Source organism: Pan paniscus, chromosome 23 (assembly GCF_029289425.2).
Source record: "Pan paniscus chromosome 23, NHGRI_mPanPan1-v2.0_pri, whole genome shotgun sequence".
NCBI classification, from domain to species: Eukaryota; Metazoa; Chordata; class Mammalia; order Primates; family Hominidae; genus Pan; species Pan paniscus.
In genome coordinates, this window is record NC_085927.1 from 33,331,353 (window position 1) to 33,351,384 (window position 20,032).

The 20,032-nt window shown below is 48.8% G+C and overlaps 1 protein-coding gene across 2 annotated transcripts in view; it reads right to left on the bottom strand.

Annotated features, from left to right (window-relative positions):
* The window catches only part of DRICH1 (aspartate rich 1), a 51,915-nt gene that overhangs the window by 17,906 nt on the left and 13,977 nt on the right, over nucleotides 1-20,032 (bottom strand). The window contains exons 7-12 of one of the 2 annotated variants that reach the window (XM_034951704.3): nucleotides 18,326-18,408; nucleotides 17,600-17,621; nucleotides 14,854-14,942; nucleotides 14,358-14,379; nucleotides 14,008-14,049; nucleotides 330-9,498 (exon numbers count right to left, since the gene is read on the bottom strand). In XM_034951704.3, the coding sequence (XP_034807595.1) occupies nucleotides 9,494-9,498; nucleotides 14,008-14,049; nucleotides 14,358-14,379; nucleotides 14,854-14,942; nucleotides 17,600-17,621; nucleotides 18,326-18,408 (263 nt within the window). In that variant the 3' untranslated portion in view covers nucleotides 330-9,493. Of the gene's footprint in view, nucleotides 1-329; nucleotides 9,499-14,007; nucleotides 14,050-14,357; nucleotides 14,380-14,853; nucleotides 14,943-17,599; nucleotides 17,622-18,325; nucleotides 18,409-20,032 lie in introns of those variants that run through there. The other variant, XM_014343240.4, reaches the window with a different exon arrangement.

The following is a 20,032-nucleotide window of genomic DNA, read 5'->3' on the forward strand; positions in this document are numbered from 1 at the left end:
TGCTCCATACAGGCGCCCTCCATACAAGTGTGTTCCATACAGGTGTGCTCCATACAGGTGTGCTCTGATGTGAGCTTGGGCAGGCCCCTTCCTTTCCTGATCTCGGTTTCCCCATTTGTCAGTGAGAGGCTCTGGGCTGAAAGTCAGGACACCCCTGAGCTGGCTCTGCCTCATTCTTTGGGATTTAACTGCTCTAGGCCTCAGTTATCCTACCTGTTAAATGGGACCAAGATCCTGACCATGGGCCCCACAGAATCCATGAGTGGCTCAGCTGGACAACATGTATCCCATATTTTATAAATGGTACAGGGACAATAAGGCCACTCAATAGCGTCTCAACACAGGCACAGCTGCCTTTAGGAGTTGCAGATCTGGCCAGATCTGAGGTATTCAGGGCCTTTATTCTCAGCCTTGTTCCCTCTGGGCCCTGTTCCTGCCCCTCTGCAGGGCTCTGGGGCTTAGGACACGTCAGCCTGCTGGCCCAGCCCAGTGTGCGTGTTCACAGCCCTGGTCTACCATCCACCCCAGAGAACTCCTATGCACCCCGCAGGGCCCTGCCCTGGACCTGCCTCCCTGCATCCTCTGCTCATTCAGTCTTCTTTACCTGGTGGTCACTGCCTGTGTCCCATTCAGGGCCCAGACCTGCTCTCTCCCTTGTCCCCTGCCCCTATTAAGGCCTGGCCCAGTGCAGGGCCCAGCCATGCGGCAGAATGGAAGGAATTTTTGGGTGGTGAGCAGGGTGGCAGGGCACGTGGTATGGCAGACAGGTTCTAGGGTCTCTGAGATGATCCTTCAGGGTGGTTCCGCGGGGGCCCATGTGCACCTGCCATATCCATGTTGAGGGAAGGGGCGCTGAGGTCACTCCTGTGCCTTTGCTCACACCCATCTTCCAGCATGCCCTTCCTCCCTCTGCCCTCCAGCCCTGGTTCAAGCTCCCAGGCCTGTCTGAGGTTGCCACTGCCCCCAGGCCACCTTTGCTGACATGGGATCCCCAGTATCCCCTGCCCCTCATCGTCTTCACAGAGGGTCTCATCTGCAGCCTGAGCTCTGGACTGGGCAGGGACAAGTACTCCCAGGGGACCCCAGTACCACAGCCCCCTTCTCCCACGGTGCATGATCAGGCACACTTCAGGTCTCACCTGGGGCTGGGCTAGGTTGATCCCGCTTTGCCCGGGACATCAGGAGCTGAGGGTCTATATAGGTCAGGCCCCAGGAGGCGTCAGAGGGCTTGTGGAAGGATGGGTGTGTGTGTGTATGGACAGATATATGGATGGACAGACTGATGGAAAAACGGATAAGTAACTGTCCAGTCTGAAGTCCTGTCCATGAAGGAGGGACCCTGGGAGGCCTCTTGGGGGCAGCTGTGCTTCCAGGTACTTTGTCACTACCCAAGACCTTAGGGTCCCAGGGCAGCAATTGAAAGGGTCCCCATTTCCCTTTCCCTCCCTGTAACTGGCCAAGCCCCCTGAAATGTCCGAGGTTTGGAGGCAGCAGGTGGGGTGTGACCTGCAGGGACCCACTTCCAGCTTCAGCGAATCCTGCCCACCCTGGGTCCCTCTGAGCTCTGAGTGTCTGGCTGTGCCCTACAGTTGGCCATAGCTCTGCACCTAGCATTTTGAACAGTTCCTGGGGATCCCTGAGAAGGGGGTAGGGCCTGCATGAACAGAAGCTTCTGGAGCAGAAGATGCCGCTTCTGTCCCTTGACTGACTGTGATCTTGAGACCCTGTCTAGCTCAGGTCTGGGCATGGGGCTTGGGCACCTCGGTGCTGGATACAGGCCCATTTCCCAGCTGGGCTGGTGGAGGCTTCATTAACCGAACCCTCCCCTACCCCTATGTCCCCATCCCCACTAGCCTCCCCTCTAAAAACGATTCGGCAATTTTTTTTCTTTTTTTTTTTTTTTTTGAGATGGAGTCTCGCTCTGTCGCCCAGGCTGGAGTGCAGTGGTGCGATCTCGGCCCACTGCAAGCTCCGCCTCCCGGGTTCACACCATTCTCCTGCCTCAGCCTCCTGAGTGGCTGGGACTATGGGCACCTGCCACCATGACCAGCTAATTTTTTATATTTTTAGTAGAGACGGGGTTTCACCGTGTTAGCCAGGATGGTCTTGATCTCCTGACCTCGTGATCGACCCACCTCGGCCTCCTAAAGTGCTGGGATTACAGGCGTGAGCCACCGCACCTGGCCAGCAATTTCTAATAAACATACGCTTATGCATATCAAGCAAACTCTACTCCTAGGTTTTTATCCAAATGGAATGAAAACTTATGTTTAAACAAAAATTTGTTTGCAAATATTTATACTGGTTTTATTCACCATTGGCAAGAAGCAGAAACATCTGGTTTGACCTAACACACACACACACACACACACACAGACGTGGAAACAGCCCAATTGTCATTCAACTGGTGAATGGCTAAACACATTGTGATACCTTCATAAATGGAATCATACTCAGCAACAACAGGGAACAAACTATTGATCCATAAGGCAACTGGGATGAATTACAACATTGTTACACTGAACTCAGGAAGCCAGACTCAGAAGGTTACATACTTAGACTCCTAGTCAGCATTAAAAATGAACAAACTAGGTTGCAATTGAGCCACCTGGAGGAACACCCAGAAAACTATGCTGAGTGGGAGAAAGCCAGTCCCCAGAAGTCACAAACTGTGTGATTCCATGTGCAGAACATTCTTGAAATAACAAAATTATACAAGTGGAGACCAAATTAGTAGTTGCCAGGGGCTAAGGAGGGGTTTGGGACAGTGGGAAGTGAGTGTTTCTGTGAAAGGGCAACATGAGGGATGTTTGGGAGGGAAGTGTTCCCTTCTTGCTGTATCAATGTCAATCTCCTGGCTGTGATCCGTTACTGTAGCTGCAAGGTGCTACCCTTGAGGGAACTGGCCGGAGTACCTAGGATCCTTCTGTATTATTCCTCACAACTGCATGAGAAGCTGCAATTATCTCAAAATAAAAAGTTTAATTTAAAAAACGGTCACATCCTTTACATTTGCATTTCTATGATATTCTGTAAAAAGCAAAAGTATAGGGTCAGAAAGAGATCAGTGGTTGCCATGGTTGGGGTACAGAAAGGGTTTGACTATAAAAGGAACATAAGGGCTGAGAGCAGTGGCTCACCCCTGTAATCCCAGCACTTTGGGAGGCTGAGGCAGGTGGGTCACTTGGGGCTAGGAATTTGTGACCAGCCTGGCCAACATGGCGAAACCCTGTCTCTACTAAAAATACCAAAATTACCCGGGTGTGGTGACACACACTTGTAATTCCAGGTACTCGTGAGGCTGAGGCAAGAGAATCGCTTGAAGCCAGGAGGCAGAGGTTGCAGTGAGCCGAGATTCACCTCTGCACACCAGCCTGGGTGACAGAGTGAGACTGTGTCTCTAAAAAAGGGGTGCTTAGAGAAATTTGGGGGTGGTGGTGGAAATATTCTGTATTTCAATTGTGATAGTTACATGAGTCAATGATTTTTTAAAAATTATACTAGGTTTTATTAGCTACACCAAAAAGAGTAAACTTTACCATAAAGTAGAAATGTTTCAAATGTTTAAATGTTTTTAAATGTTTATTATGTCATTACAGTTGTCAAAAACATATTTATCTTAAGTGTTTAATGTTCCCTACCATGGATGTAACAGTTTATTTTACCTCCCCCTACTGTTTGACATTAAGGCTGTTTCCACTTTTCCCTCCATGAACACATTTACTTTTTTTTTTTTTTTTGAGACAGTCTCGCTCTGTCGCCCAGGCTGGAGTGCAGTGGCACAATGTTGGCTCACTGCAATCTCCGCCTCCCAGGTTCAAGCGATTCTCCTACCTCAGCCTCCCACACATTAAGAATTTTTAGCTGAAGTTTTATCCCCCCAAAACAAATTTCTCGAAGTGGAATGACTTGATTAAAAGGCATGTACATTTTTATGATTTTCATACATGTTTCTGAAATCCAGTCTCCCTCAGGCAGCCCCCGAGAATGCCTGCTACTCCCCATCAACCTCTGGTGCCCCCAATTCAGCTTCACCCTCCCATTTCGCAGCAATCTGGGCCCCTGGGTGGCTTAAGCCTGTGCCTCCTCCAGGTTCCTCACCTCCCCCGGACCTGGCTACCCCCACTCTCCGCCCTGGGCCTCCCTCCTCTAATCTGGTCTACACCAGCCTCTCATCAGAAGCACACAAATCTGATGATCAGTCTCCTACCCAAATCCCTCCGAAGACTCCTTCTGGATCTGAGGATAAAGGCGGGCCACAAGGACCCTGTGGTCTGTCAGCCTCTCCCTCCGTGTCCCCCAGCAGCTCCCCGCCACAGCCCTTGGTCTCCTCTCCACTGTCACTGCTGCCTTTGAGGGGCGCCCATCACCAGCCAGTGCGGCTTGATCTGTGAGACCAGTATTGGCATCCCCCCATTGCAGAGGGGGGACCCCCTCCCCCTTTATTGCTCCAAAAATGGGCCATGATCTGTCCTCCTGACTGCACAGTCCCCCTCCGTTTGGCCCACCCTCCCTGTGTCCCCCAGCCTGGCCCCTAGTAAGCCTTTATGAGCAAGACGATGAGTGGATGGCCTTGGGGGAGACGAAGCCAAGCCCTTGCTGCCTTCTGGGGACACTTTGCAGACCACCACTTCCCTTGGGCATTTTGTTTAAAATACAGGATGTGCTGACATGATCACAGTGTTAACTGTTCATCAAAAACGCCCAGGGCTGTCCTTGCTCCTCCCTCTCCTGTTCCCCCTTCTCCTGAATCTGTCCTCATATCAGTCAAACTGCCTGGGTCACCACAACACCCTCCATGGGGTGTCTCTAGTTCTGGATTCACACCCCTGCCCACCCATCCAACTCTGGTCTCGTCGATTCCCTGCAAACAGCCTCCAGGACTCCCCAGATGAGTCTGTCCTCCAGGGATGAGTTCTCTGGGTCTGGGCCTGGCACCTGTCTAGCCTGCTCTCAGACCACCTTGGCCCCAGGACTCACTTGCTCCAGCCCTGTGGGCCGCCTGGAGCTTCTCGAGGCTCTATGCCTGGGAGTCCCCTGCCAGGTGTCCCCTGCACCTGTCACTCATCCTCCGTGGAGACCCCTCAGGCTTCCCCTGTCCCAGTCTCTGTCCTGCAAGCATCACACTGCATATGGCTGTCACCTCACACGACACCCTCATTTTGTGTGCTTGAGTTGGGGTAAGTCTGGTTCCTCCGGGACCTCAGCCCTGGCACAAAGCCTGATGCTGATGGGGACTCCTTGCCTAGAAGTCCCTGCAGGACACTGAGACCCTGGTCCCAGCCTGGCACCCACTAGTTTTAACCCTCCCCTGACAGAGGGACTGCTGGACTGCTGGTGTTGCACAGGGTCAGATTTCCTCGTGGAAGCCCTCACCACGGCCACTGCAGGGGTGGGCATCAGGCTGCAAGGCCCTCACCAATCAGAAACCTCACTTTGCAGAAGGGGAAACTGAGGCTGCAGAGGTGCACATGTCAGCTCCATCAGCTCAGGGGACAGGGACAGGGAAGAGCTGGAGTTGGACTAGCTAAAGCCTTATGACTTTCTCAATCACTAGAGCTGCTAAGCTGACACTATCTTTATTACCTGGTTCCTCTCAGAGTTGATATTTGGAATAAAGTACATGGCCTTCCCTTTATTTCTGTGAAATGACATCTTGATCTAGTTGTCCCAGTCCATTGCATTTGGTGCAATTGTCCAAGGTACTCATGAACTCTGCCAGCTCTGCGATATGAGCTGAGTGAGTTGGGCGGGTCGCCTCACCTCTCTGGCTTCTATCCCTATTTGTACAATGGGGATCACAGCAGGACCTGACTATGAGGCCACTGAGATGGAGGTTCTGTCCCTGAAATGATTATCACCTGGGGTATAAAGTTCACCAGTGATGAACAGACCATTGTGACCCAGAAGGTTGTAAATGAACCCAGATGCTCAGTGCTTTGTCTGGGGACCTCCCACCACACACAGAGGGCAAGGACTGGGGCCACACAAGGAGAGAGGCTGCACCATGTCCCCACAACAGGTCCTCCCCAGGGCCTTTCCCTCAGAGGCACCAGCACCGTGTAGGCTTAGGTTTCCTAGGGGTCAGTCCTAGGAGGTGACTCTGGCTGAGGTCTAGTGACCCACAGACCCCAGGGAAGGCCCCCACAACATCAGCTGGAGCCCACCACCTGGTGCTCGGGGAGGTGGCCCCTGCCCAGTGGGGGAAAGGGTGTGGAGGCGGCACATACATAGTGGGGGGAGGAGGAGGAGGGGGAGAAGGAGGGAGAAAGGAGGAGCCTGGGTGCCCTGTGGGGACAGCGGCCACCATCCTCTGTGGACATCCTGCCCCTGCCTCCATTCCCGCCCCTGCCTCCATTCCCACCCCTGCCTCCATTCCCGCCCCTGCCTCCATTCCTGCCCTATCCACAGGACTGCGGGGAGGCCAGTGAGATGCTGGCCTTGGTGCCAAATTTAACAGGGGCCAGAAATCTCACGAATCAAGATAAATAATATTTTAATGTGATATTTAACAATAAAAATTAGGCCGGGCACAGGTTAATTATGGGCTCATGCCTGTAATCCCAGCACTTTGGGAGGCCGGGGTGGGTGGATCACTTGAGGTCAGGAGTTTGAGATCAGCCTGGCCAACATGGCGAAATGCCATCTTTACAATAAAAAAATTAGCCAGCCATTGTGTGCACCTGTGAGCCCAGCTACTTGGGAGGCTGAGGTAGGAGAATCGCTTGAACCTGGGAGGCGAAGGTTACAGTGAGCTGAGTTCATGCCACTGCACTCCCGCCTCAAAAAAAAAAAAATTTTTTTTTTTTGAGTGAGACCCCACCTCAAAAAAAAAAAATTAATTCAAACAAGTTCATGATGGACAAAATAGTAACCCTTTAGTGAAAGCTAGTGTCTGCCCAGGCCCCTCTAGGGGTTGATGTTCCTCCTCAACCCTCTGGCTTGTCTCCTCCACAGGCCTCCACATTCCATAAAATCTCTCACCCCTTACCTGCCCCACAGGCTTTTGGGGCTGGACTGACCACTTCCCTCCCAGGCTTCCAGCTCCAGCTGGGAGGAGCCAGGTGGGGCCTGTTTATGGGGGAGCCTTGCCTCATTGTACTTCTCCCCGTACCTGTACCCGAGCTGTGCCATGTGATGCCCCCCTTCCCATAGAGCCCCAGGTCCCTTCAAGACCCCTTGGCCAGAGCCTATGGCTTCCCGTTGGCGTCAGTTGGGGTGCAGCTCTTGTTGGTGTGTGAGACACTGGCCTCCACTCTAGGTCTTCCATCTCGGAGTCGAACCCAAGCTCTTCTCAAGGGCTGGTCTGACCAGGCGTGAGTCTCCAACTCCTTTGAAATATTTGGGGTGGGAAGCGGGGGCTTTCTTGGCTCCCCTACTCTGGGGCAGTGGGAGGGTCTCCTGGTGTGCCTGGGCCCCACAGCAGTGAGGTGCGGGATCTCCCAGGGCTGGCTGCTGCCTCTCAGGCCACTGTGCCCTGCTACGGCAGATGCCCCCTGAGATGCCAGCGACCAAAGGCTGCCCTCCCTGGGTCCTCTGCGCCTGCCCTCTCATTCAACTGCTGACATGGCTGTCACCCACCCACAGCTTCCTGCTGGCTTCTCAGGCCCCTGGCCAGGCAGCTTCGTGGGGTGATGGGGAACTTACAAGTTCTCTTGTCAAACCCACCAAGTTGCTCTGCAAAATCCTTCCTGCGCCCTGCAGGCCAACCAGCATGGGAGGGGGTGTGGCCGGTCCACCCTCAGTGCCCTTTCCAGTCGTGCAGGGACCCACGATGTCATCAGCAAGGGTCTGATCCGCTCACTGATGTGGAAGCTGCAGAGGGAGGAGCAGCTCCGGGAGCTTGTCCTGGACCCGCTGTCTCCTGCCTGCAGGAGGATGCAGGAGAGGGTCTGGCACCTCCTCCCCATGAGGAAGGCGAGACCAGGAGAAGCACTGGTGACGATCCTGACACCCAGTGGTCACTGAGTGTGTCCTGTGTGCCAGGCATTGTCTCCAAACCTCACATTTAGACAACCCTCCAGGGAGGCGATGTCTGCCTTCAAAGGTGAGGAAACGGAGGCACAGTGTCTTGTGTCTCAGTCCAGGTCACATAGGATCACAGTCTACATCCTGGCCTCAAAACTGGGGGAGCACAAAGACTCAGAGCTTGCAGTGGTTGGGGAGTGTTCCCACACTGGGACCCTCATTGTGAGGATGGGCCAGTCACCGACCCCCAGAGTCCCTGCCTTGGCCGTGGCCATGTCCCTTTGCTGGCGGGGGCAGGGGGGGGGCCTCTTGCCTTCCCTAAGTCCAGGTTTCTCTTTCTTCTGAGAGTCTCATTAGAGGCCCGGGTGAGTATTTCTCCAAGTGTGGCCCCTGAACCAGACCCTGGGTGGTCTGTGGAAATGCATGTTCCCAGGCCCCATCCCCGCCCCGTCCTTCTTAGGTTTGCACAGAGGTCCCTTTCCATGGGATCAGGAGAGTGGCTTTCCAGGAGAGAACTTTCTCTCTGAAAATGCAGCCTCCCCAGCCTCCCTGCATCCTCCTGTGTCCACTGTGACCACCATCCTTGCCATCACTTTCTGTGTCATCCCCAAGGGGAGCTCCTGAGGACAAGGCTTTGCTCTGTTTGCTGCTCCAGACCCAAAGGTCACAGCAGGGGAGCTTTGGCCCCAAGTTGAGAATTACCTGGCCCAAAAGACTGCTGAGGTGGGGAAACCCAGCTCTTGCCTCGGCACCTCGCTGCATGAATGAATCAGGGAATCCCTGCAGCAGCAGGACAGGGTGGCACCTCCCTTTGAGACTCTGCAGGCACCAGGGTCAAAAGAGGGCTAGGGTGAGAGGGGGTGAGAAGAGGCCTCCACAGGCTGTTAGAAATTCCCTGTGTTGGTGGCCTGCTGAGAAGTAGGTGGCCTGGACGCACAAGCCATCAGCCTGCTCCTGAAGCTGCTACAATCATGCATGGGCAGGGTGTGCCTGAAAGCCACCAAGGCCCTCACCATGCTGCCAGAGGTCCCTGAGGGCTGCAAGGTCCTGCAGGCCCATGTGCACACCTTCCGTGTCCTGGAGGAGGACTCTGACAGCAAGGCTTACAAGGGCAAGGCCTTATAGAAGGTGACCCAGATTGCCATCGATGTCATTGAGTGGAAACCCTGAGCCCCTCATTGGGTCAGACCTGATCAGCCACCTCTGCACCTGAATAAATGCCCACAGTCTCTTTATTTCAAGTTGGAATGGCACTTTCTGCTCTTGGAGCACAGTCACGTCTCTTCTCACTCTCTTGCCAAAGGAGAAATGCCAGGCCCAGAAGCACTGGGTCCTGGATGGTACAGGCCAAACCCAGTGCTGGGGGTGGGTGGGAGGCGGCCTTGGACTTTTGCCCTCTGCTGGGGCCAAGAGTTTTCCTCAGAATGTAGAGAGGATTGAGACCTCCAGGGCAAAGGTGGGCATCCTGCAGCACGCGCTGGCCTGCCCTTTGGGTCAGCACCCTGGTCAGCTCCACAAAAGTGCTTCACCCTGGATGAAGAGATAATCCCTTTTTAGTGAGAGCAGGTTCCCAGCTTTGTGCACTATGACATCATCCCACTAAGCAGCCTCCACGCCAGCATCTCCTGGGCTCCCGCCTCTGCAGTCCAGGCTGAGGAGAAATTACAGATGCGGAAACTCATCAGCCAGGGACAGAGGTGCCTCTGTTACAAGGGGAGGGCCAGGAACACAGCCTATGTTGGGACCTAGAAGTCCTGAGCCCCACACCCTTGCCTCCATTCTCCAAGGCCCATTTACCGTTATCAGCTTCTGGGATTTAAGAAACTGCTGTCGGGAGAGGTATGGGAGCCAGCCTGGAAGAGGCAACTGGTCATTCAACTGTAGCCCAGAGGCACAAACTGACACCCCAGACAGCCGAGGCTGGACAAGGGCAGTGCGACAGCCAGTGGCTATAAGCCCACACTATGGAGGGAGGCTGCTGTGTTGAGACCCCCAGCTCTACATTGACTGTTTATCTGTGGAGTCTGGGGCAAGTTGATTAACTGCTCAGTGCCTCAGTTTCACTAGCTCTAAAGTGGGGCGAGTAATTGTGCCTATCATAAATGGGTATGATTTTGGCAGTGCCGGGGGCATCATACTGAAAATAAGTGCCTTGTACATTGTGGGTACCCAGGAAGCCAGTTTACAGCCCCTCAGAGGAGACCCATCAGCAGGCATCTGAGGGAGCCTGGAGCCCTGCATCCTGCAGGTGCCTGGGGTCTTGTGCCCAGGAGAAGCTGCTCCCTCACTCCACAGCAGTCTACAGAGCACCCCCTGACCAGGGGTACACCTGTTTGTGCAGGTGTCAGGAGGGAGCCCTGGGCCTCTCTGGGCTCTCACTTTCCCTGGCAGGACTGTAGAGGGCCCAGAACCCTGCCTTCTCCCAGCCAGGCCCTTCCCTCCCTTCCCCAAACTCACGGCCTCCTCACCGCTCTCTGCCTCAGATTCAGGACTAATCTCACTATGTCCTTCATCCCTGTTTGCATCAGGGGCTGCAAGAAGCTCAGCTCACCTCCCCCTCAAGGCCATGAATACTCCTTTTCTGACCCCATCTGCTGCAACCTTTTCTCCAAGCCCTCTGGAGGCCCTCCCTGGAACATTCTTTCCTTTCTTGCTTGGACTGAAACCTAGCTCTCCCAAGACCTGCTTCCCCTCCCTGGGCATCCTCCTATGTAGGGCTGCTTTCCTCCCTCCCTGCCCCTCATGCCTTCACTGGAGTGGGACAGGTCCTTACGAACCATCTCCTATGCCCGTTCTGAGGAGCCCTCTGGTTCTGAATCCCTGCACAAGCTCTGTTGCCCTGGCCATCCCTCCTCCCCAGCACCACACCACCAGATTGCTCTTGTAGGGCACGATGTGGTCTCCATGTGGCTGAGCCCAACCGCCAGTCCTCAGGCCTCATGTTTCTTTGGTCATGAGGATTTCCTCACCTCACCACCTCCCCGTCCCTGAAACACTTCCAGGAAATGAGGCCACTTCTCTACAATTTTGGTTGTTCAGTAATGTGCTATTGTGCTCTTTAAGAAACTGATACACATCGTGGTGTGTTTAAGCCTTTAGGGAAGTGGGAGGATACTGGGGGCTGCTGTGTGAGCACCTCTATGCCATACCAAGTAAGACCAGTGAGGGAAACTGGACCGCTAAGCTGCAGGGCTACCTCCCCCTCCAGGATGCTTTTCACATCTTCCAAGATCCCCTCACTGGAGACCTTCCATGGCCTGGACTCATCTTAGGCCTCCCTGTTCTGTCCATGTGCTACTGGGGTGCCTGCCAATCAGATAATTGGTGATGTTGTCACTGAACTGACTGCCCGCGGGGACTCGTGGTCTTTGGCATTCCAGGCTCCACCACAGTCTCTGCATCCACAGGCAACTGTGGTCCTGGCTGCTCTCTGCTGTTAGGTTTCCCTTCCATTTTTATTTATTGCCTAAAGAACTTCATACAAAACTCTATTTAAAAGCAGTTTATTCCACAGTCCCACATAGAACATATCAACTATTTTAATTTTTTTCTTCTTTCCTATCACTGTCTAAAAGCACTCTTTTTTTTTTTTTAACATAGTAAGACCCAGTGTGGTTGACTGTATCTAATTTTTAACCTATTATTAGATGGGCAAATTTTTTTTTTTTTTTTTTTGAGACAGAGTCTGCTCTGGGTGATTCTCTTTGATTCTCTCTGTTCTCCTTCCACCACATGCTCTATGGACGCATAACCCTTCAATTGCACTCATATAACCTGTCAGTAACTTTTCACTCCCTGAGCCAAGAGCTTCTCCTTCCAAGCTTCAGCAAGACCAATTTCTGACCCATGGAGCAATGGGTAACACCAGCCTCACTGAACTCACGTGCCCAGTTGTGGAAGCAAATTTCATTTTGTGGTAATTCTATTTTGCCAGTACAGGCGGTGTAGCACGTTAGTTTATAGATTAACCTTTGGCGTTAAAGAGATCCAGCTCTTGGCGTGTCTCCTGAGTAATTTACTTAACTGAGACCCACATTCCCCATCTGTATAATGACTATAACAAAACTAATTCTGTCTCAAAGTGATTGTGACACTTCAAGGAGACAACATACAGAAGTGCCCACATACCCAATTTATGGCTGTTCTTATTTTCATTCATTTTTTTTTTTTGAGATGGAATCTCGTTCTATCACCCAGGTTGGAGTGCAGTGGGCATGATCTCGGCTCACTGCAAACTCCGCCTCCCAGGTTCACGCCATTCTCCTGCCTCAGCCTCCCAAGTAGCTGGGACTACAAGCGCCCACCACCACACCCAGCTAATGTTTTGTATTTTTAGTAGAGACGGGGTTTCACTGTGTGAGCCAGGATGGTCTCGATTTCCTGACCTCGTAATCCGCCCACCTTGCACCTGCTTATTAACTACAGCCATATGTAGCAGAATGACATTTTGGTCAATGACAGAACACATGTATGACAGTGGTCCCGTAAGATTATAACAAAGCTGAAAATTTCCTTTTCCCCAGTAAAGTCGTACCTGTTGGAAGGTCGGCGCAGTGCATTACTTACGTGTCTGTGGTGAGGCGGGTGTAAACAAACCTACTGCGCTGCGTCATTACAGTAAAACAACATTTCTTTTTGGTGAACATTTTAAGTAATATGTTATACAAATGAAAGACTAACCGCAGTGATGGAATTTTTAGAAAGAGATAAAACTAAGAGTCCGTGAGGATTTGGAGAAACGGCTACTCACATATGCTGTTACAGGAGCATGAATTGGTGTCATCATTTTGGAAAAAGTTTGGCATTATTTATAACAATGAAAGATATGCCCCCTTCTAACAGTCTACTTCACAAAAGTGAGTGCTGGTGTTATTCCAAAACCACTGACAAAAATACTCAAAGCACCATTACTTGAGATAGCCACAATTACATTAAAAATAACCCTGGCCAGGCATGGTGATACATGCCTATAATCCAAGCACTTTGGGAGGCTGAGGCGGGCAGATCGCCTGAGCTGAGGAGTTCCTGACTAGCCTGGCCAACATGGTGAAACCCTGTCTCTACCAAAAATACAAAAAATTAGCCAGGCATGGTGGTGGACGCCTGTAGTCCCCACTACTCGGGAGGCTGAGGCACGAGAATGGCATGAACCCGGGAGGCGGAGCTTGCAGTGAGCCGAGATCGCACCACTGCACTCCAGCCTGGGTGACAGAGCGAGACTCCATCTCAAAAAAAAAAAAAAAAGTCTAGAACTTAAGTGATGAATACAACTTAGAGAACAAAACCAAAGCCAAATTTTTGAAGACAGGAAATAGTGTGATACTATCTTTTGTGGGAAGGAACTTTTGGCTTCCCAAAAAATTAGAGAACTGGGAGAAAGAAGCCACATCTCAGAATCTGTGATTGGGTTGGGCAGTGGAGGCTGGAAAAGTGCTCAAGGTCAAACTTTTCTCCTCCCCTCAAAGGAGACTGGAATTTTACCAGTGACCCCAGAGTGAATATTCACTCCACCATCCACTCCGGGAGATCCCTTTAAACCAGGAGTGCACAGTGAGGACAGAAACATGAATGCGCACTAACAAGTCCTGAAAGTTCAGAGGGTGATTCTCGATTTCCCCTTGGCACACAGCACAAGGACTGTTTCTCTAGGTTCCAGGAAATGCCTGTGAGAGAGTTGTGTCCCCCAGATTCCCTTCATCACAGATGACACCCAGTGCTTAAGCCTATACCCCTTGTGCCCACTCCCAAGGAGTGTTGACTAATCCAAACCAAAGGCTATGATGTTCCACAGGGCAGAAAAGAGCAGGTGCACTGCAAAGATAATCTCTCATGAACGCAGCACCCTCATAGCCCATAGAGACAGTTCTTACCATGATGCCAAGAAACTCTGAAAACAACAAGCCAGACCTCACACATATTTCCATTTTCTTTCTGTTTTCATACCCCCTCCTTCAGCCCCTCCTCACAAGCAACAGGGATAACCTGGAGGCTCCTGGGAACCTTTTCCCATTGGGTTTTTGCTGGCACGTAGTTCCCTACCTGGATGAATCTCCTCATCACTTAGACTCTCCAGCGTCAAGTCTTTAGAAACAAAAACACCAGAATAAGTCATTAGAGAGAGTGACTCACCCACTCCTCCTACTTTACTTTAGCTGAAGCTGAGTGATGAGCTCGTCTCCCACTCCATGCTGCTTCATACATGATCCCCTAATCTTTCTTCTGGGTCGACAAACCTTTCTACAGCTTCTCAGGCCAGAGTTCTATACTGGCAGAATCACTTTCACGAGAACCCCAAGCCTCTTTCCCAGCAGGACCCCAGAATCAGGTTTCTATACACTGAAGCTAGCAAGTTTTTTCCCTCAGGAAGTGAGTTATTTCATGGTACATACCACTTTCTATCCGAGCTGTTATCTGCAATTATATAAAAGAAAACATTATGAAAATCAGATTCTGCTGTGCGCTTCACACAGATCTGTTATTCTCTGGACAACGATAAAAAACCAGAAGGCAGTATAGTGATTGAGCCATAGGTCAAAGTCCCCCAAAGACTAGCACAGAGGATAGCTATAGAAAAACAAGACCTCTATTTGTAGAATTTACCTTTAATTTTATATGCAAATGCACAATGCTTAATTCAAGGAGGAAAACTGTTGTTGTGGAAAATGCCTCAGTATTCCAGTTGATAATGGATGCTGTCATTTAAAAGCACCCTAGTGGACCACATATAAGTTGGGAAGACACTCCTACGGAATTCCAGCCCCACAAAGAGAATAGTGTACAGTGTACATAATGTGCATTGCCAGATTTTCATATCAAAATTAATTGAGAAGTAAAGGAATCAGGAAAGCAACATTGCTGTAGAAGACAAAAAAAGGGAGGTCTTACGTGGATGTCATCATCTTCTTCTTCTTCTTCTTCTTCTTCATCTTTGCGTCTCAGTGAGCATCTTAAAAACAGGCTACCTTCAGAACAAGCTGGAAGGACACAGAGGAAAGATCAGTGCACCGGTGGTTGGTGACTGTGAGTCACTCGGGGAGCTTTGCTGGATGTGGTGTATGGAGGTGGTTGATTAACAAGCATGGACTGAGTTGATGCTGGGCTATTCCCCTGAGTGGAAGAGGGATGGCAAAGAAGGGAAGCATGAAAGACATGAGACATGGAGGCCTTGGCCTTGTACTAGAGGCATCAGGAAGCAACACAAAACAATCACCCCCAAATGTAAGTAAAATGCACACTAAGGGTCAGTGGAAGAGTGCCTTCCTCCCTCTCAAATGTTTTGAAACTCTTCAAAACAAACAGGATTTTCTTAACGTATTCAAGACTGTGTCAGTACACTAGGATCTAATTATGCTGATACTACATTTAGCATCTCTTTTAAAGGATTTATTACTTATTTAAAATCATATTTTATTGTGAAATGGACTCAATTTTACCCAAATTATTCTATTAATGACACTTTCTTTTTCGTAGAGATCATTTTAAAAATTCAATATTAAAATGCTACAATTAAAAATAGTCATGATTTCCTCTTTGTAAGTCTTCTTCTGGAACAACTTCTACACACACTTTTGGACCCCTGTGATCAGGGGCTTCAGCAGCTCCTGTGTCACTCTCCCTGAGGAGATTCCCTAAAAATCAGGCTTCATTCAAACAGGCCAAGCCCACAGAGCCTGCTCTACCTACACCAGTGAAGCTGAGAGATGTGACTCTGAACACTTTCTGCCATGAGGATAAGTTTCCAGGTTCAAATATACATTATCTACTGAACTGGGGAAATGTATACCAATACAAATGAACAAATTCATGAAAAAAAGTCCATGAGTATGGGGGTGATTCTTGGTTAGCTAGCTTATATAAAAATTATTTTTTTGGTTGAGCACTCTGGCTCAGACCTGTAATCCCAGCAGTTTGGGAGGCTGAGGTGGGTGGATGACCTGAGGTCAGCAGTTCATGACCAGCCTGGCCAACATGGTAAAACCCCGTCTCTACTAAAAATACAAAAAAATTAGCCAGGCATGGCAGTGAGTGCCTGTAATTCCAGCCACTCAGGAGGCTGAGGCAGGAGAATCACTTGAATCTTGGAGGCAGAGGTTGCAGTGAGCCGCGATCACGCCATTGCACTCCAGCCTGGGCAAGAACAGTGAAACTCCATCTCAAAATATACATATATATTTATTTGATACCTATTCATTCAGACATATAAAATATTGGTATAAGAAATCAAAAATTTTTATCAGTCATGTTAAATCTAATTATCAGCTGTCAACATGAAGATCCTAGGAAGTAAAGAAGGTACAAATAAGTGGAAAGGCATCCTGTATTCATGGATAGGAAGACTAAACCTGACTAACACACAATACTACACAGATGATCTACAGACTCACAAGAACTGCTATCAAACTGGCAACAGCCATCTGTGCAGAAATTGAAAACATAATCCTACAACTTTAATTAATTTTATATGTCTCAAGTAACCATGATGACATTAAAACAATAGTGTTAGAGGTTGCACATTCATGAGATTGAAATCCACACACACACACAAATACAGAAATTCAGACAGCATGGTTCTAGCATGGGGGCACTCATAAGTTTCACAGATATAGAGAGCCAAGAATTGAATGCACACATACACTGTAAACTGATCTTCAACAAAAGTGTCAAAAAATACACAATGGGGAAAGGAAAGCCTCTTCCACAAATGATGGTAAAACTGCATATTCTCATTCAAATAAAGAAATAGAATGTTGACAGTGTGCTCAAGGTTGTGCTTCTCCCTCCATTTCCAAGACACTGAAGCTTGTGCAGTGAGCCCAGAGTGTATTTTCATTCTGTCCTCCATGCCCAGGAAGAGCTCTTGATACCAGAGGTAAGCAGGAAAAACAGACAAATGAATGTGCTGCCATGAAACCTAACACTTCATAAGGTGAGAATTAATCTCTCCTATGCATCTGGGCACACCACAGAAGAATTTTGTCTCCAGAATTAAGTAACTGCCTGTGACAGAACTCTGTCCTAAACCAAAGGCTTTGAGATTTTGCAGTGGCACAGGCAGAAAAGAGCAGGTGTTCTAGAAAGATCATCTGTAAATAATAAAGTAAGAAGAGGTGATCGAAAACACAGGATACTCAAAAGCCCATAAACATAGTACTTCTCACCATGATGACATTAAACTCTAAAAAGAACAAACTTGACCTATATTTACTTTTTCTTTATCTATTTCTGCACCTTCCCTAACCCTGCCAAGCAGCAGGTATAACATGAAGGCTCCTGGAAATGCTGTATTATTAGACCCCACTTGAAATCTTTTTACCTACCTGGAAAGGCATACTCTTCCCTGCTGAGATTCTCCAGAATCCAATCTTTAGAACCACCAACATCAGGATAAGCCAGTGAAAGGTGCACTCACTTCTACTCCAGGTGAAGACACACTGGCTCACACAAAATCTCCTGGTTGGTCCTCTGGTTCACACACATTTCTACAGCCCCTCTGCTCATAGTTATACACTTGCAGAATCATTTACTCTCACCACACCCCTAATATTTTTTAACAGGAACCCAGATTAAGGTTTCTATATATTAAAGCCAGCAAGTTTGTTTCTCAGAAAGTGAGTTAGTTCAAGGTACATACCCTGGACAGGTGATGGTAAAATCTGCAATGAGATAAAAGAAGATGCTGTAAGGATCAGATCAATTCTGCCACACCCCTTACACAGATCTGTTAGTCTCTTGATGACTTCACAAAACTATTTGTAAGACAGTGGTAAGTCAAGGTCAAAGACCAAACATTCTAGCATAGAGGACATGTGTGGAAAAGACAAGAGCTTTTCCCACAGAATTTATCTTTGAAGTTGATTTAGATTGGTAAATGCACAATGTCTAATTTAAAGAGGAAAACTGGTGTGGAGGAAATGCCTCTGCATTACAGTTGATGATGGATGCTGTCATTTAAAAACATCCTAGTGTGTCATGCATTAGATGAAAAGAAACTCCCACTGAACTCCATCCTCACAAAGAGAATTGTGTATGTTGTACATAATGTGACTTGTCATATTTTTATATCAAAATTAATTGAGAAGGGAAGAAATCAGGTGAAGGAAATAATGTATACAGTGGTCCATGTTTAATACAAAGTGCCTTGAACCGGTCTAGGTCAGCAAAAAAACCAGAAGAAATAGGATATGCTAGGCTCCTGCTTGGATAGGCAATGCCTGCTTGTTGGGCCCCCTCTCCTCGGAAATCTCACTTTTACTGTTTTTCAGCTCCCTGAGTCCATTCTTTGGGATTGGACTGGTGAGTTTGTTTCTCACATCAGAAAACCAACATTTCCTTAGAAGACAAAGAAAGGTTGTCTTACCTGGACATCATCATCATCATCATCACAGTCATCATCTTCACTTCGTGGTAGGCATACTAAACTCAGGTTGTCCTCAGAAGAACCTGGAAGCACACAGAGGAAAGATCCGTGCCCTGGTTGTTTGTGACTGTGAGTCACTCAGGGAGCTTTGCTGGATGTGGTATATGGAGGTGGTTGATTAACAAACATGGACTGGTTAATGCTGGCCTATTCCCCTGAGTGGAAGAGGGATGGCAGAGGAGGGGAGCAGGACAGACATGAGGCATGGAGGCCTTGGCCTTGTATACTAGAGGCATCACGCAGCAACACAAAACAGTCAACCCCAAATGGAACTAAAGCACACACTAAGGGTCAATGGAAGAGTGCCTTCCTCCCTCTCAAATGTTTTGAAACTCTTCTAAACAAACAGTATTTTCTTAATGTATTCAAGACTGTGTAAGTACACTGGACATAATTATGCTGGTACAACATCTAGCATCTGTTTTAAAGGATTAATTACTTAATTTATTGGTGAAATGGATTCAATTTTACCCAAATTACTCTATTCTATTGATCACACATTCTTTTTTTTTTTTTTTTTTTTTTTTGAGACAGAGTCTCACTCTGTCCCCCAGGTTGGAGTGCAGTGGTGTGATCTCAGCTCACTGCAAGCTCCACCTCCCAGGTTTGCACCATTCTCCTACCTCAGCTTCCCGAGTAGCTGGGACTACAGGCACCCACCACCACGTCTGGCTAATTTTTTTGTATTTTTAGTGGAGTTGGAGTTTCACCGTGTTAGCCAGGATGGTCTCCATCTCCTGATCTCATGATCCACCCACCTCGGCCTCCCAAAGTGCTGGGATTACAGGGGTGAGCCACCGCACCCAGCTGATCACAATTTCTTTTTCATAGAGATCATTTAAAAAATTAAATATTAAAATACTAAAATTAAAAATAGTCATGATTTCCTCTTTGTAAGTCTTCTTCTGGAACCATGGTGTGTGAACACAAACTTTTGGGTCCCTGTGATGAGGGGCTTCAGCAGCTCCTGTGTCACTCTCCCTGAGGAGATTCCCTAAAGATCAGGCTTCATTGAAACAGGCCAAGCTCACAGAGCCTGCTCTACCTGTACCAGTGAAGCTGAGAGACGTGACTCTGAACACTTTCTGCCATGAGGATAAGTTTCCAGGTTCAAATATACATGATCTACTGAAATGAGGAAATGTATATCAATAGAAATGAACAAATTCATGAAAAAATGTCCATGAGTACGGGGGTGATTTTTGGTTAACTAGCTTATGTAATTTTTTTACCTTGATGCCTATTCATTCAGACATACAAAATATTGGTATAAGATATCACAAATTTGTCCAGGCGTGGTGGCTCATGCCTGTAATCCCAGCACTTTGGGAGGCCGAGGTGGGGGGATCACGAGGTCAAGAGATCGAGACCATCCTGGCCAACATGGTAAAACCACGTCTCTACTAAATCTTCAAAAATTAGCTGGACGTGGTGGCGTGCATCTGTAGTCCCAGCTACTAGGGAGGATAAGGCAGGAGAATCACTTCAACCTGGGAGGCAGAGGTGGCAGTGAGCAGAGATCACATCACTGCTCCCCAGTATGGTGACAGAGTGAGACTCTGTCTCAAAAAAAAAAAAAGAAAAAGAAATCACAAATTTATATTAGTCATGTTAAATCTAACTAATCAGCTGTCAACATAAAGTTTC